Below are 17,848 nucleotides of genomic sequence, written 5' to 3' on the forward strand. Positions count from 1 at the left end.
ATGAAATCAAAAAAAAAAAAAAAATCAAAAAAAAAAAAACATAAAAAAAACAATTAAAAAAATAAATAATTCTTTTTTGAGAATCACAAAAAAAATAATTTAAAACAAGAAGTGTTTAGTTTCATCATATTATATATAAGTACTTGATATTTATTTTATTTTATTTATTTATTTTATTTATAAATTTTACATAGCTACAACTTGCTACTTTGATACTTAATAAAATAATACAACACCACACTTACTTTGATAATATAAAAAAAAAGCAAAAGTAAAAGATAAAATTTTTGTGTGTTTTGTTTTTGTTTTTTTTTTGTTTTGTTTTTTTTTATGTTTTTTTTTTTTTTTAATACTGGAAAATATGATTAATGTTATCAACTAGCTTTTTTCTTAAATAATAACAACAAATATAGATTATTTTTTATTTAGCTAGTAAAGTATAGTTTATTTAGACAACATTGCATTAAGATATGTTCACCTCTAAATAAATGATTACTTATTAATTAAAATAATAATAATAGAATTGTAGAAAATCAAAATCAAAAAAAACAAAATATCAATTAAAGTAGTAATACAATTGACAGCAAGCAAACACAGCACAACATCACATTAGTTTAGTAGTAATCATAATCATAATCAATCAATCAATCAATCACAAACAATAACAACAACAACAACTAAAAACAAAAAAAAACAAATAATTTTATATTTTGTATTATAATTTTTTATATTTATATTTTTCTTTTTTATATTCTTTTTTTTATAGAATTTTTTTATAGTATATATAGTATAGTATATTTAGTGTGTAGTTTGAGTAGTAGTAGAAGTAGAAGTAGTAATAAATAAATAGTAATAATAATAACATCAATAATATTAATATCATCATAATCAATCATTATTATTTTTTTTTTTTTGAATAAAATTAAAAAAATAATTTTGTTTTGTTTTGTTTTTATTTTTGAAACAATAAATAATAATAATATATAAATATATAATAAATAATAAATAGTAGTATTTTTTAGGGAATGACATCTTCTGTAGAGAAGAAGTCTTGGATGAACGAAATAATAACAAGAAGATCGTCAACTTCTCTACCAACAACACCTTCATTCATGAACAAACCAGTCAATAAATTACATCAGGCGATCGCCCTGAAAGACCTTGCCAAGGTCAAACAGAGGCTATCACAGGCTAGAAAGGCAAAGTTAGAGTTGGCCGGTTTCGACAACATGGACCAAACACCATTGTGTGCCGCTCTCAGACAAGGTTCTTTTGACATAGTAAAAGATATACTTTATTTCTATCAAACAAATAAGTGAGTTATCATCATCATTATAATCATAGTCATTCATCATCAATACATGTCATATGTGTATATTTGATCTATCTGAACAATCTATTCATTATACTAACCACTAAATAAATTTAAAAAAATGATCAATTATTCATTCATTTAAAAATAAATATAGGATGGATATTAATCAACAAGATAAAAATGGATATACACCATTGCATGTAGCAGCAAGTTACTGTGATGATCAGATTTTAATGTTACTGTTGCATTTCGAAGGCATCAATGTAAATCTAACAAACGACGATAGGAATTCACCATTGCACTACTTTTGCCAAAAGTTCAAGTCGCCGAACTGTCAAGAACCTTTCCAACTTTTTATAAAGAAAGGTGTCAATGTAAATCTTCAAAACAAGAATGGTGAAACTCCACTTCACAAATCAATTTTCAATAATTCCGTTCGTTTATTAATGGTAAACTTTTTATTAGAGGTAAATATTAAACTGTACATCAACAGCAATTATTATTATTATTATTATCATTATTATCTATTTATTAATAACTAATTATCAATAATAACATAATAATTATTTTTAGGCTGGCGCAGAAGTTAATGTACTTAATTCAAGAGGTGAGAGTCCTCTTCATTTTGCAGTAAGACTTGGTCGTGAGGATTTGGTGTCAGTATTGGTAAAAGCAGGTGCAGATATCACAGTGAAAGGAAATGAAAAGAAAACATGTTATGAACTATCTCTTCAAGGTGGAAATGTAAAAGTAATCAATTTTTTAAAGAATGTTCAAGGTAAGCAAAAAGAAAGAGAACATGTTTGTTGTTTTGTTTTTTAGCTATTTATTTATTAACAATGGTTTGGTTTTGTTTTTTTCATTTCTTTATTATTTCTTTTTTTTTTTTTTTATAGATGTTTATAATTGGTTAAGATCAATAGAATTAGAACAATATTGGTTAAACTTTGTGAAGGAAGAGATCTTTATGGATTTGTTACCGGATGTCGATGAGAAGACGCTCGACTCGCTAAAGATTACGTTCAGTGGACATCGTTTGAAGATTATAAAGAATTGTAGATTATTAAAGGATCAAGTGCCGACCACAGAGACGAGCGGTATCAACAGCATGAGTAGTAACGACCACACTGGTGCCAAGAAGTTTTCAATGGAGTCGTTGAAGTCGAATACACCAAACTCGGTGAGCAGTATGGAGTCGTCGAGCTCGATCTCCTCGGACGAGCTCAAAGAGACGTTGTCGAGCTTGGCCGACATCAGTAGCAACACAAACTATGTCATTCACCACTCGGAGCTGGAGTACACTCTCAAGCTGGGCTCGGGTTCCAGCGGAAAGGTCTACAAGGGAATCTACAAGGGCAAGGAGGTCGCCGTCAAAGTGCTCAAGGCGATCACCACACAGTCGCAACTCGAGGAGTTCAAGAAGGAGTTTCAGATTATGGCATCGATTCGCTCGCCCTACATGGTCACCTTCTATGGCGCCAGCTTGGAGCCGAAGCTGTGCATGGTCATGGAGTACTGCAGTCGCGACTCGCTCTACCACGTGATGAACACCAAGAAATACGATATCGGATGGGACCGTTTCTTCCAGTTCACCATGCAGATGACACTCGGCGTGCAGTGTCTCCACAACTGGTCGCCGCAGATCGTGCATCGTGACTTCAAGTCGCTGAATCTCCTCGTCAACGAAGACTGGGAGTGCAAGGTCAGTGACTTTGGTTTATCGCGTTTCAACACTGCCGACAATTTAGAGACACTCTCCAAGATTCGTGGAACATTCGCGTACTGCTCGCCCGAGGTTGCCAACGGCACCGGCTCGCCCTATACAACGAAATCCGACATCTACAGTATAGGCATTGTGTTTTGGGAGCTGTTGATTCGCGTCATCAACGGCGAGTACTCGCGTCCCTACACAGAGTATCCTCACATCAAGATGGACTTTCAAATCATGTTGAACTCCAAGGAGGGTCTCCGTCCGACACTGCCAGCGAGCTGTCCGGCCGGTCTCGTCCAACTATATAAACAATGTGTACATCAAGAGCCATCGCAGAGACCGTCGTGCGAGGAAATCATCAAAGCACTCAACCAACTCCGCCACGAGTATATCACATCGAAATCCGAGTGGGATTCCATTCTAAAGAAATCTGTCAGCATCAGCAGCAGCAACAACAACATCAACAACAACTCATATAATAGTAATAGTAACAGCCTTTTAAGTATAACAAACAACCAACCAAACACAAGCACATCGACAACTTCCACTTCAATGCCAACATCACCAAGCTCACTAAATTCAGGTTCATCTCTTTCATCCATTTCCTCCATCAAAAGTCCAAACAACAATGGAAAATAATAAAATACAAAATCAATCACATTACACATAATATTAAATTAAAAAAAAAAAAAAAAAAACAAAACAAACTGATTTGCATTAAACATGTTGTTGCAATGTCGTCCTTTGTTTTGTTGTATTTTTTATTTATTACTGTTATTATTATTATTAATAAGTTTATCTTTTCAAGAGTTAACATTCTTAAACTTCCAATTGGACAAGACAATCGATCGTAAAGAATCAGAGTTTGTTGTTTAGATCTAAAATCATTACTTTCTGAGCGATAATAAATGAGAAGAGTACATTATGTTTTCGTGTATGTATTTGTTTATACTTAAGTTTGACTCAACTCCATTAAGTGTGGTACCGTGTTCGTTGATATCTTCTGAGGCAGGAGATTATAATTTAAGCTATTAAATTGATTTTAAGTAACTGTTCTAATATAATGATTTGAATTAAGTAATTAATCTGTGTTGATTTACCTTTAAGTCATTCATATCTACGAAAACAAAGAGTACTTGGTTGTTCTAAAAAAAAAAAAAGGAGGGAATTAATCAAAGAATAACAACTTAAAGCATTATTATGATAATGATTATATATAAAAAAATAATATTCTGCAAAAAAAAAAACCCCAACTAATCAATCATTCGATTGATTCTAACGTTTTTTTTTTTTTTTCATTTTGATTTCATTACTTTGAAAAACACATTAATGAAATAATTTATATCTTTATAAATGATGAATATATCTATAGGATATATAGATACAAATTCTGATGAAAACAACAACAACAACAATAATAATATTAACAATAACAATAACAATAACAATAATAACAATAACAATAATCAAGCACTAGATAATATTAGTCATATAAATAGTTCGATCAGTAGAAGTAGTAATATAGTTAGTGTTGGTTATATAGATCCAAACGCTAACACTAGCAATATCAATGACAATGATAATGACAACAATGATAATAATAATCACTATAATCATAGTTTGAATCAAAATAATGATCAACATCATCATCATCATCATCATAATCAACAACATCATAATAATCAACTATATCAAGTACAACATCAGCATCAACAACAACAACAAATCGATTTAGATTCATTGGATGGACAATCATTTTCACAATTTTCATTTTTCGGTGGAAATCAGCATAATACCAGTTTCATAGATAACGATTCGGATCGGTCTGATATCGATTCAGTTCAATCGGGTCTAGATGAAAACGATCTCGAAAACATTGACCACTATTTCCAAACACAGGAAAACGGTCTGAAATCACCATCACATGAATCATCAGCTTCTTCCTCTTTCAAATCCAACAGTATAAACATCAACAACCATAACAGTAATAGTTTCAAGAATCAACTAAATTTTCATGGTAGTAATATAGGAAGTATAGGAAGTAACAACACGAACCATATTACCCCAACAGCAATAGTTGGTAGTCATGGAAGTAGTAGTAGTAGCCATCATCATAAACAACAACAACAACAAAGAGGAGGTGGAGGGAGTGGAGGGCATGATAATCATCAACAACAACATCATCATCATGCATATGAACAATCATCGGCATCATCATCATCAGCTGTACCGATTACATCTTCAAGTCCTCACAATCATCATCAAAGATCAGTGAATCCAGTACTCTGGTTTGAACCTCTCTCCAATATGGTGGACAACGAATTCGATCAGAGTGAATCCGGACTGACTGAATTCCCTACGACACCACCAAACAATCAATTCAAGATAATGGATCTATCGCACAACATGATCAGTGCGCTACCCGAGCAGCTAGAGAATCTGCGACACCTGAACCAGTTGATTCTCTTTAACAATGCGATCGAGTCGATTCCACCGACCATCAACACACTACACAACCTGACCATTCTGGATCTTTCACACAACAACATCAGGTCGCTGTGCAGCGAGATCGGCTCGCTCCGATCACTGCGCGAACTCTACCTCTGCAACAACGAACTCGCAGAGTTCCCTGCTACACACCGACTGAAATCCCTGAGGAAACTGCTACTCGATAACAACCAGCTGCGCGCCGTCAGCTCGGCGTCGCTGGAGACGCTCGGCCAGCTTCAGACGCTGGACCTCTCGCACAACCAGATCGAGCGGATCAGCGGTGTCGCCACGCTTGCGAATCTCAAGGTTTTCAACATCGCCAGGAATCAACTCGCCGAGATGCCAGACATCAAGGACCTGGCCAAGCTTCACAGTGTCTCGATGGACTACAATCAAATCGCGGCGATTCCCGAGAAACTGCTGATCTCACTGGGACGTCTCTCGAAATTCACAATGAGCAACAACCGACTGAAATCGATACCCTACACCATTCACCATCTTTCATCGCTGATCGAGCTCAACATCTCGTCCAATCACATCGAAACAATGCCCGACTCCATTTGCTTCCTCTCCAGTCTGAAGAAGCTGGACATCTCCAACAACAACATCACCCAGCTACCCGGTGACATTGGATTCCTAACGAAACTGACAGATCTACAAATGTATAATAATCAAATCTCATCATTACCAACAAGTTTTTTAAAATGCAGGTAGGTAGTAATAATAGTTAAAGCAGTAGAAATATAATTGGTTTGTTATTAACTCTTGTCTTTTAACTATTTAGATCAATAAGAGAAATTGGAGTAGATGGTAATCCATTACCTTCATTCTATCATCTTGGATTGAAAGCAATACGCTATCATATTAAACATCCGGATTGCGATAAACTGGATATCGATATTCTAAACGAAGAATCATTCGATTTCCAGCAAATTCCAATCTCTGGAAATCCAAGAAGAAATATGGAAGAAAGTTTTGTTAATTTATTTGGTAACATTACAATAAACAATAATAATAATAACAATGATAATAATAATGAAAATAGTAGTAATAATAATAATAATAATAATAATAATAATAATAATAATAATAATGAAAATAATAATAATAAAATAAATAATAGTAATGATAATATTATTTTGGATGGTAGTGGTAATTCAACACCTAATAAAAGTCTTAGAGTATCGAATACACTAAAGAATTCACCACCCAGAATACGGTATGAATGGGAGATCGATTTCAAGGAGCTGGAGATCGGTGAACTCATTGGCCAAGGAGGTTTCAGTAAGGTGTATCACGGCTATTGGCGACGCAATGAAGTGGCCATCAAACAGCTGGAACTCCAGAGTTACAAGTCACTCGAAGACTTCCGTCGTGAAGTCGGAATACTGAGCAAGCTGAAGCCACACGAGAATCTGCTACGCTACTACGGTGCCTGTACTCACGGCCAATACTGCTACATCGTCACTGAGTATCTGCCGCGCGGATCACTCTACGACTTGCTGCACCGCGAGGGAACGAAAGGCTTGGTCAAGATCGACTTGAAACTGATCCTAACGTTTGCCATGGGTGTGGCACTCGGGTGTTATCATCTCTCCAACTACGAGCCACCCATCTACCACACCGACCTCAAATCAAAGAACCTGCTGGTGACCAATGCTCTCAAGATAAAGATCTGTGATTTCGGAATGGCATCATGCAAGAAAAAAGACAATGGAATCGACAAAGACCGATTGACCTACGCCTACTACGCAGCTCCTGAAATTTTAAATTGTAAACCATTCACAGAGAAAAGTGATGTGTAAGTTAACCACCAAATTTGGTTCCAAACAAATCAAAAACTAACAAACAACAATAATTAACTGAATGATCTTTTTAATTTAATAGATTTTCTTTTGGCACTATTCTTTGGGAATTGATTACAAATTCAATTCCTTTCAATGGAATGGATCCACATTTTGTAAAGGATCTACTAAAATCTGGCAGTCGATTGGAAATACCTGAGAGTTGTCCGGATGTATTTAAATCGTTGATATTGGAATGTTGGGAGCAATCACCTGAAAAGAGACCATCTTTTCTAGATATATACTACCGATTGGAACAGATAAGAGTTAGTCACAACATAAAATAAAAAACTAAAATAAAAACAGAAAAAAAAAATAATAAAAACAAAAAAAGAAATAAAAAATAAAAACAACAAAAAAAATAGAAACAAAAACAAAACAACTTCATATATATCCTAATTACTAATTATGGTAATATCTCAACTTTTTAAATGATTTATTCCATTTTAGAACATGTTAATTAAACAAAAAACCCTATTTTTGGTTTGTTGGTTTTTCGATAGAAATTGAAATCAACTTTCTTCTTTATAAAATATAATAAACAAATAATATTTATATATATATATGGTAATAAAATTTAGAAACAAAGTAACAAACAAAAAAATAATGCAAAATTTAAAAAGAAGGGAAGGATGTTTCAGAATGATCATATTTATCTTCTTTGCCCATTTTTTTATGATACATAAAAATTATATAAAAACAACACACTTTTCGGATTAAAGTACTGAAGTTACTTTCAATTTCCCTTTTTAATTTTTAATGATTAGCACCCTGGTCCCCCTCAAAAAAAAAAAAATCGAAATTTCATTCTTTTTTTTTTGTTTTTATATCATTCCATCTTCATCAACTTCAATTTTTTATAATTTAATTTAAATTTTTATTATTTTTTATTTATTTTCACACAACAACAACAATTTTTTATAATTTAATTTTTTGTTTTTGAAAAATCAACATTACTTTTATCCAAACCAACCCTGTTATATCATATATATAAATATAATTTATTTTTATATTATATATATATCATTATCAATTATAAATCAATCATATATATAGAAAATGTCTGAGTTGACTTTTAATAAATATCCATTCTTGAAGGAGCTTGGTCTCGCCGAAGAGAATGCTGGTCTTTACAATGGTAAATGGGGAGGTAAAGGTGATCTCATCAAGAGCATCAACCCAACCACCGGTGAAGTAATTGCTACTGTTAGAGGTGTAAGTTTCTCTCAAATATATAGCTATTATTATTATTATTTGTTCGTTTGATTGACATATGATTATTAATATTTTATTATCAATCTTTTTTATAGGCTACATCTGAGGAATATGAAGAGACCATCCAAGCTATGACTGCTGCCAAAACAAAGTGGGCATTGGTATGTTTTATTATTATTATTAATTAATTTGATCATTTTAAAATATTAATTATTTCGACAACAACTGTTTTTTTTTTTTTTTGTTTATCTTAGACTCCAGCACCAAAGAGAGGTGAAATTGTTAGATTGATTGGAGATTCTCTTCGTACCAAGCTTGTACCATTGGCCAAGTTGATTTCATTGGAGATGGGTAAGATTTTCGTTGAAGCCAAGGGTGAAGTTCAAGAGTTTATCGACGTCTGCGATTTCGCTACTGGTTTGAGTCGTTCGATCAACGGTCAAGTTATGCCATCGGAACGTCCAGGACACGTTTTGTTGGAGAATTGGAATCCATTGGGTTTGGTCGGTATTATCACTGCCTTCAACTTCCCATGTGCCGTTCTCGGTTGGAACGCTGCCATCTCTTTGATCTGTGGTAACGTTCAATTGTGGAAGGGTGCTTCATCGACCTCGCTCATCACCATCGCCGTCACCAAGATTGTTGTCGACGTCCTCGAAAAGAATGGATTCGACGGTGCCATCTGCAGCACCATCATCGGTCCAGGTCGTACCGTCGGTGAGAAGATGATCCAAGACAAGCGTTTCGGTTTGATTTCATTCACCGGTTCCACTGAGGTCGGTCGTCGTATCTCGTCGGTCGTTCACTCCTACTTTGGTCGTACCATTCTCGAGTTGGGTGGAAACAACGCCATCATTGTCGCCGAGGATGCCAACGTCGATCTCGCTTTGAGAGCCGTTCTCTTTGCCTCTGTCGGTACCACCGGTCAACGTTGTACCACCTGTCGTCGTCTCTTTGTCCACGAGAGCCACTACGATGCCGTACTCGAGCGTTTGAAGAAGGCTTACGCCACCGTCAAGATTGGAGATCCATTGGCTGAGGGTACCCTCGTCGGTCCACTCCACACCGCCAGCGCCGTCAAGGAATACACTGAGGGTCTCGAAGAGATCGTCAAGCAAGGTGGTAAGATCGCCTACGGTGGTAAGAAGGTCGAGCGTGCCGGTTTCTTTGTTGAGCCAACCATCGTTGAGATCAACCACGACGCCCCAATCGTCAAGACCGAATTGTTTGTACCAATCCTCTACATTATGAAGTTCAAGAACCTCGACGACGCCTTTGCCTGGAACAACGAAGTACCACAAGGTCTCAGTTCATCACTCTTCACCAACAATCAAATGAACGTCTTCAAGTGGATGGGTCCAACCGGTTCCGACTGTGGTATCGTCAACGTCAACGTAGCTACCAACGGTGCTGAAATCGGTGGTGGTTTCGGTGGTCACAAAGAGACTGGTGATGGAATTGAATCTGGTTCCGATGCCTGGAAACAATACATGAGACGTAGTACATGTACAATTAACTACTCAACAGAAATGCCACTATCTCAAGGTATCAACTTCCAGTAAAAATAAATAAAATTGATAAATATATTAAATAAGATTGTACAATTCGAATCGTTTTTTTTTATTAATAGTTTGTAAATTTTATTGACCAACATGTTAACATTTTGAAGACCAAGGTTATTTAAAGAGGTAGTTTGACCATAATTTTATTTGTTGAAATTGCAATCTTGAAATACCAAATTTGAATTGGTCACACATTCCATTATTGAACGCAGAGGTGTTATTATTTCTTTTTTTTGTAACAATGACATCCTGGAAACAAAAAAATAATACTCCAAAGATTAATAAATTAATAGAAATGTTTAAAAATAAATTAATTAAAGATATTAAAATATAATTTAGATTGTTTATTTATTTCTTGTTCTTGAAAAGAAGAGCTCTCTTGCGAGTTGAAGGCAAAGCACTGTTTGGAATCTCTGGTGTTTCCGGTAAGAATTGATCTAGGACTTCTATTGTTCGTTTGGCATATGGATAGAGTTTGGTCATATCTTTCTTGTATTGGATGAGTGTTTCGTCGGGAATAGCTACATTGCTGAATACCCATTTTGCCATACCAAAGTGATCCATATGGAAAATCAAACCAATGTAGGAAAAAGTGTCAATCGATTGAATATCGATTTCTTTGATATTCTCAGCGATCCATCTAACCATTTCAACATCACCATTCTTTACAGCGTAGATGTATACCATTGGTGTGCATCTTTCGCTTCTATTCTGTTTAAGCCACTTCAAAACGTGAAGATGTCCGTGTGAAGCAGCTCTCTCTAGCGAATTTGGTGAGCAACCTTCACTTCTATTGTCATTCAGATACTTGACGACCTCCAAATAACCACCGTCGATAGCGTTGTTCATTGCCTCGACTGTGCATCCCTCACTTCTATTTACATTGAGAAACTGTACGCAATCGAGATGTCCTTCTCTGGCAGCGAAATTAATGGCAGAGGTCGTACATGATTCGGTGGTATTCTCGTGGAGCCATTTCAGAATGTTGAGATTTCCATAGGTACTGGCGTTGTCCATCAACTTTGTAGTGGAGCATCTGTAGAAACCGAGATTATAAAGATATTTGAAAGTTTCAAAGAAACCTTGCTTGGCAATATTGTTTAGAATCTTTGGTTTACAACGTTCCGTTCTATTCTCATGAATCCATCGCAGAACGGCAAATCCGTTCGGTTGTTTGGCGACGACAGTGGCAGTATCTAATGGACATTCTTCGGTTCTATTGGCACTCAACCACATTACGGTTTCCAAGTGTGAATTGATTGCAGCTTGACCTAATGCCTGCGCAGTGCATCCTTCGGTTCTATTAGCACTCAACCATTGAACAGTTTCCAAATGACCGGCACCTGCGGCGTTGTCAATCGCAGTGGTTGTACAACCCTCACTTCTATTCTCACTCAACCACTTGATTACCTCTAGATTGCCTTTGGAAGCAGCATCATTTATAGCCAAGGTAGAGCATCCTTCCAATCTATTCTCATGCAGCCATATTACGGTTTGTAAATGATTGTTTCTTGCTGCACTGTCCATAGCACTAGTTGAACATCCAGTGGTGGTGTTATGATGGATCCATTCCAACATCTCGATGTTTCCAATGCTTGCTGCATTGTCCATGACCAAAGGAGTAAGAGCGCATCCCAAGCGAACGAGAATCTTCAATGTATCAAACTGATTCTTGAGAGCAGCCATCTCAACTAGACTATGGTCATATTTCTTTAAGCGATCGGCGTGATGTTGTAGTAGATATTGAATGACATTGGGATGGCAACCCAGTATAGCATGATAATACATGTCACTCTCTGCCAAATCCTCTGATCTGTTGGCGACCAACCATTCAATCATATCGATACGTTCATATCTTGCACAAGAGTTAAAGACATTGCCACTTCTCTCAGCGTCATCTCCGTCGTCAGGCTCAACTCTGGCGGCAACATACTGTAGCAGTTCCATATTTCCAGATTTTGGGGCAGCAATCATCGGACTGAAATAGAACCATTTGTAGGTATCGTATTTCTCGGTGAGTTGTTTGACCATATCCAATCGACCGAATGACGCAGCAAAGCAAAGTAGATCATTAAGGAAGAATCCATTGGATTGCAAAACCGGATTCACTTGGAAGTAATCGATGAGATACTCTACCATTTCGAATGAACCACCGGCCATTGCATGAACGAATATCTTGTTGATCTCACTAAAGATGAACTCATGATAGTAGATAGCTCCCAGACATTGCTTTAGCAGTGGGAGATAGTTGTAGTAGGCAAGAATATGTGGTAGTTTGAGAACGTCACACCACTTCCAACTCTTTGAACCCTGACCGCTCAACAGTGAAACCTGATTGAATATTCTCTTGCTTAATGATTGATTATTAAATACCGATAGAAACGTTGATTTATTCATTGTTATTATTATAATTATTTCAAAGTAAAGTTTGTTTACTTTCTGAAATTGAAATTGAATTGAAATTGAAATGAATGACGTTGAAAAGCTGTCCGATTCATTTATCAAACCATTAATAAAAGATATTGCTAAGATTATTAAAAAAATCTCAAAAAAAAATATCGATCCGGGTTGATATTTCTTCAAAATGTAAAATACGATATCTAAACATAGTTACAAAACAATATTTGTTTCAAATCTTTGTTTTTTTCGAGAGATATTTTGAAAATTCTTCTTTACTTTCCAAGTGACCATGAGAAACATGTAATTTTGTTAATCACCGAAATATCTTATAAAAAAAAGGTAAAAATTAAAAGTTGTAGTGCAGGTGGATAGACAATGAATCGTTTGGAAATGATCAAAATGAACCCCCGGTCAAAGAGATCCAATCGATTCATATTTTCATTTGCATATTTATTTGTAAAGGTTTCTTTTGAATTCAATCCAGAGATTGTTTGATTGATAATTAGCTTTAATGACTGGGTTTTCATATAATTGGGGGTCATACTTGGTTGATGAACTATTTATTTCTTGATTGTTGTGAAGTTGTTTATCTTTACAAAGTGTTTGTCCAACTCCTTTTCAATCAGTCTGATTTACAAGTTTAGAAACTTCAATAAGTGCACTTGCACAAAAATTATTATAATTGATTCTCTCCAACAACAAACAATTTGGAAGAGTTTTGATAGTTAACTTTTATCAAGAATTGTCATAAAAGTATTCATATTTATTGATATTATTATTTAATAAACTTTAAAAATTGATTGTTATTACTAGTATCGAAGAGGATTTTTTTAAATATTTTAAAATTGACAATTATTTCGAAATAATAGTTTATATTTATTAAAAGATTTATATAATTTAAATACGATCGGTATAATATTTAATTCTATGTACATATTTTTGTAGTGTTGTTGAGGATATAAATATATATATATGTTTGTTGTTGTTTTGTTTTTGTTTTTGGTTGAGATAAAAAAATAAATATTGGGAGTTTGATATACATAATTTTAATCTTCTAATAGTTTATCATCGACTTGTAATGATTGGATATCCTTTGGCATTAGACGGATCAAACCGAGGGTATGAGTGTGTTGTACTCTGAGACGTCTGATGAACGGTCGGAACAAGACGACGTAGATGACAACGATAGCTACCATACCGACGACGAATGCAATGGTGATACTATTGACAGCTTTCGCTTGGATATCTTGCCACTCGTCAAAGAACAAAAAGGTAGCTCTTGCCATACCGTCGTGTACTTCGTTGTTTCCTACGGAGTTGATCCAGGCTAGCGGCTCCATGTTGGTGGACAACAACGAAGTGTTGGTGGTATGTCCGATTTCCAGGGCGTTCTGAATGAATTGCTCGATTGTCCAATCCAAACCGGGACTTACATCGCCATAGTATGTATCGTTGGAAGCTCTACATAATGTTTTGTTAATCATGTAGCAACCGTATCCACCTTCCATCAATGTTCGCGTTGAGGAGAGCGATTCGAGTTGTTGATGTTTCATTTGTAGGTCGTCAACGTACTTGAGTAGCAATCCGGCGAACCATTCGTCCTTCATAGTGACATAGTCGAATGAGTAGTAGATAACCATGTGAAGATCAGTATATCTCTGTGCACACAATGTCAGGTCGCTTCCAGCGTTTGAATCCTTCAGTGTCTCAGTAAACGATACAAACAGCGACATTGTGATAATTCCAAATAGTAGGAACAAAGCAAATATGTATGAATAATGTAACTTTATCAAGATCGATCTCAATGATTTCTTGTTTACATTTCTTTTTTCCATCTTGATTGGGGTGTCTTGTAGTAAGTGTTCTTTCTCTTGATTTTCATCTGATTGAAGTTTCTCGATATCGATGACTTGGTCATCTGCAGTGCCGGCAGCAGCACTCTTTTTCTTTTCCTTATGGTCTGGTTCTTCACCTCCGGATTCATAGAATTCCAAATCACGATCTGATGAACTGTCAATGTTATTGAGGAACTTTGGTCGCTTGGCAGACAGCTTCTTTACCATGTCTCTGGGTGCGAGGGTGAAGAGCATCATGGTGCGAAGTGTTTCATTGGTGATACGAGAAACAACCGGTCTAAAGAGCAATACAGCGATTAGCAACAGAACAGCAAATACCACTGCCCAAAGAATGAGAATCAATATGATATTATTCAGTGCAACATCCTGGATGTTTGTGATGTAGGCCTCCTGAATGGTGAAGAATTCGTTGGTGATTGAAGTCGGTCCGTTGTTGGTAACGAATTGGTAGTCAATGTCGTCCTCAATGGCGAACCATGCACTCATGGGATGAGTAAACAACTTACGTCCATAGTCAACAAAGAGATTTCCAGCTTTCCAGAAGTTGTATTCCATGTCGGTCCAATTGGCGGCGCTAGGAATGTAAACAGTGAAATTACCACTCGGTGAATTGTAGAGATTGTAAAGTGTTTCGGCGGTTGGAGTAATTGGTCTGGTCTTGTTGAAATCGGAGTACTTGAATGCCTTCGATCCAATATCATACATATGATAGCCATTCTGTGACATCAGGTCGTACATGTCGTCTCCAACAAAACTGTACGGTTGAGTTTCACCCCAGTAGATAGCATGATGAATATTCTCGAGGATGTTGAGTGACCTGACTGCTACTAGTTGCATATCGTTGAATGCCTGAACATCGTTGGTGTAGGTGAAACCTTTCATTTGTTTGGCGAAACCGGCAATCTCAACTGAGATGGCAGCAGCTTCTCCGAGAGAAACGATTCCTTGGAAAGCGTATTTCTGAGAAAGTGTTTGGTTACGGAGAACAACAAACGAAGCAATGAGGAAAATGAGGGAGAGTAGGGCGGTAACAAAGATTAGCCAGGCGAGCTTGGTAATCGAGTTGGATTGTTGGTATTCGGCGTAACGACGGGCAGCACGATGACTTGAGCCCGAGGTGTCAGAGGTGTCTTCGTCTTTGGAGCTTGAATTTGGACGATCGATCGACTCCTTCTCAAGTTTCTCGAGCTTCTCTTCGTGGTCAGAGTCGATTGTGATTGCTCCGAGACCACCTTCGTGCTCCATACTGAGCGACTTACTCATGGATTCTTCGATTTGGTCGGCACGCTTACTGAGACGCGCCGACATATGACGATCCTTGACGACTTCATCGAGGAACTGCGAGTAGTCACGGAGCACACGAACCGAGCTTGGATTAAGACTGAGAAGTCGCTCGTATTGCTCAGTGGCAGAACGTTCGCTGTTGGCAATCTTGCCGGACAACGAGGAGAGACGACTGAGATCAACGGTTTCATGAACGAGATGACGCCAGAATCTACGGATGTACTCCAGACATTGGGTGTGCGAACGACGAGCACCAGAATAGAGCTTCTTGAACTCCATGTACGAAACGAAATCTTCAATCTTTGAAGCGTTGGGACCACGCAGTTCCGAGTCCATCATTTGCTCTCTGTCACGATCACGTTGGAAAATGAAGAAACGAATATCGATCATCTTTGGGTTGAGCGAACGCAGTTTCTCGAGCGATGCATAACCGACGTGACGGTCTTTACGCACAGAGATCAAGAAGTTAGAGTAAGCCATCCAGACGAGTGTCGATCGTGGGAAGTATTGGAGACCGCACTGGTAGAAGAGGTTGGCTCTGTCGATGGAATCCTGGTCGGTCTCACGGTCGGCAAGCAAACGACGCGCCATAATCTCAACGATGTGTGAGAATACATATCGCGATTCAAAGAAGGGGAATGAAAGCTCTTTCTTGCTACCCAATTGGTTCTCTGCGAATTTCACTCGGTTCTCAGTGAGTTGAGCAGTGGATTGAGTAAGTTCAATTGCATCCTTTTCCTTGGAAGCGAAATCGGAACGACTACGACTTCTATTCATTCCACCGTTGGCTTCGAAAAACTCATCGAGTTTGATATTCAACCAACGGTAATAGAAATAATTGGCAAAGTAACCGAGAGCAAATGCTGGAATAACACCTACCAATGCCAAATAGGCAGTGGTTGGAGACTTTGTATTATTCGATGCCAAAGTTGCCATTGTTAAAATTGAAACCCAAAGAACAGATGTATATAATCCAGTTTTCTAATGAAAACAACTATTAGAATATATATTGTATTTTCTTTTATAAATATTTATAATAATATACTTACAACTTGATTTAAATGTTGATTATTAAATGGTAAAAAGAAAATTGAACCAAATGTTAACCAAATCATACCAATGAAGAATGTAATGGAAAGTACCCATGGATATTTGTAGAGGAGTGTAAAGAAGAATGAGAATATTGTCTTTACTAATAATATAGTTACATCAAACTAAAATAAATTACAATAAAATAAATTAGAATTTTCTAAAACAAAAGAAAGATTGTTAATTTAAATCTTTACTTACTCTTGCATGTGGTTTAGCAAATCTTGCTGTAACTGTTGTATCGAATTCATAGTATGTAAGTGAGGTGAGGAATGCTATCAAACTGAATGCAATGATTAGAACGATGGAGATGGCAGCCAACGGTGAATTGGTGGAACCGAAACACTGGATTTTCTCATCTTGATCCATGAACTTTGCGAGTACGCTCTGCCCGATTTGATCACGCTCACAATACAGACTAATAAGGAACAGCGAGATTATAGGTATATATAATACACTAACTGTGAAACTTACGAACCAACGGAGAGTTCTAATGAAATGGATATTGGCGATCTTTCCTTGATAGAACTTGTAACCAACGTAAAACATATTCAAGAAACCAAGGAGCATCAGCGACACCACAATCCAGAACAAAATCGTGTATGCCTGATACTTGAACAATGCCGATGGATGTGAAAATGGTGCAATAATACGTGTTAACCAATAACCGGTTTCTCCTCCCCATGGAAATATAGCTTTAAAACCAAAAGATACCAATTCTGAAAATTGCAAATAAAAAGAAAATAGAAAAAAAAACAAAGTTTGTTTGATTGTTAGAAAACCACAATATTATAATTATATTTGATTAAATTAATTGCCATATACATACGAATGAATTCAATGATTGTACTAAAAATTGTAAGAATCTTTGGGAATGTATTATTCTTGGTCATGGCATACATGACAGAGTATGCACCCTTCTCAAAAGATTTGGTGAATTTGAAAATCTTTTTGAACGAAGAGTTTGAACTGTTGCCACTACTTCCATGGGAATTCCTGGAGTATAATGAAGACATTTTATAATCGTGAGCCTTCTAAACACACAATGTAATGAAATGTCTTTAAAATATATATTATAATAG

General features: G+C 36.3%; 5 protein-coding genes across 5 annotated transcripts; 2 read left to right on the forward strand and 3 right to left on the reverse strand.

Moving 5' to 3' along the window:
- Positions 1–1,025: 1,025 nt before the first annotated feature.
- Positions 1,026–2,971, forward strand: PPL_08801 (ankyrin repeat-containing protein; the record flags this gene model as incomplete). Its single annotated transcript, XM_020579602.1, has 6 exons — positions 1,026–1,315; positions 1,470–1,578; positions 1,678–1,782; positions 1,889–2,093; positions 2,212–2,502; positions 2,700–2,971. 6 exons carry the CDS (start codon positions 1,026–1,028, stop codon positions 2,969–2,971), a joined length of 1,272 nt encoding a protein of 423 aa, XP_020430277.1.
- Positions 2,972–3,059: 88 nt separating this feature from the next.
- On the reverse strand, positions 3,060–3,628 carry PPL_08802 (uncharacterized protein; the record flags this gene model as incomplete). Its single annotated transcript, XM_020579603.1, has 2 exons — positions 3,060–3,326; positions 3,554–3,628. 2 exons carry the CDS (start codon positions 3,626–3,628, stop codon positions 3,060–3,062), a joined length of 342 nt encoding a protein of 113 aa, XP_020430278.1.
- Positions 3,629–3,934: 306 nt separating this feature from the next.
- Positions 3,935–10,212, forward strand: PPL_08803 (aldehyde dehydrogenase; the record flags this gene model as incomplete). Its single annotated transcript, XM_020579604.1, is given in 11 exon segments — positions 3,935–3,964; positions 3,984–4,002; positions 4,399–5,067; positions 5,098–5,297; positions 5,840–6,138; positions 6,301–7,317; positions 7,404–7,533; positions 8,417–8,575; positions 8,671–8,736; positions 8,830–10,133; positions 10,206–10,212. The coding sequence occupies 11 exon segments, from the start codon at positions 3,935–3,937 to the stop codon at positions 10,210–10,212; spliced, it is 3,900 nt and encodes a 1,299-aa protein (XP_020430279.1).
- A 273-nt stretch (positions 10,213–10,485) lies between these two features.
- PPL_08804 (uncharacterized protein) lies at positions 10,486–12,534 on the reverse strand (the record flags this gene model as incomplete). The annotated part of the gene is made up of 1 exon (XM_020579605.1): positions 10,486–12,534. One exon carries the CDS (start codon positions 12,532–12,534, stop codon positions 10,486–10,488), a length of 2,049 nt encoding a protein of 682 aa, XP_020430280.1.
- A 1,049-nt stretch (positions 12,535–13,583) lies between these two features.
- PPL_08805 (uncharacterized protein) lies at positions 13,584–17,782 on the reverse strand (the record flags this gene model as incomplete). The annotated part of the gene is made up of 5 exons (XM_020579606.1): positions 13,584–14,713; positions 14,900–16,658; positions 16,727–16,891; positions 16,968–17,485; positions 17,596–17,782. The coding sequence occupies 5 exons, from the start codon at positions 17,780–17,782 to the stop codon at positions 13,584–13,586; spliced, it is 3,759 nt and encodes a 1,252-aa protein (XP_020430281.1).
- Between the last annotated feature and the right edge of the window lie 66 nt (positions 17,783–17,848).

Source organism: Heterostelium album (genome assembly GCF_000004825.1).
Source record: "Heterostelium album PN500 unplaced genomic scaffold PPL_scaffold9, whole genome shotgun sequence".
NCBI lineage: Eukaryota > Evosea > Eumycetozoa > Acytosteliales > Acytosteliaceae > Heterostelium > Heterostelium album.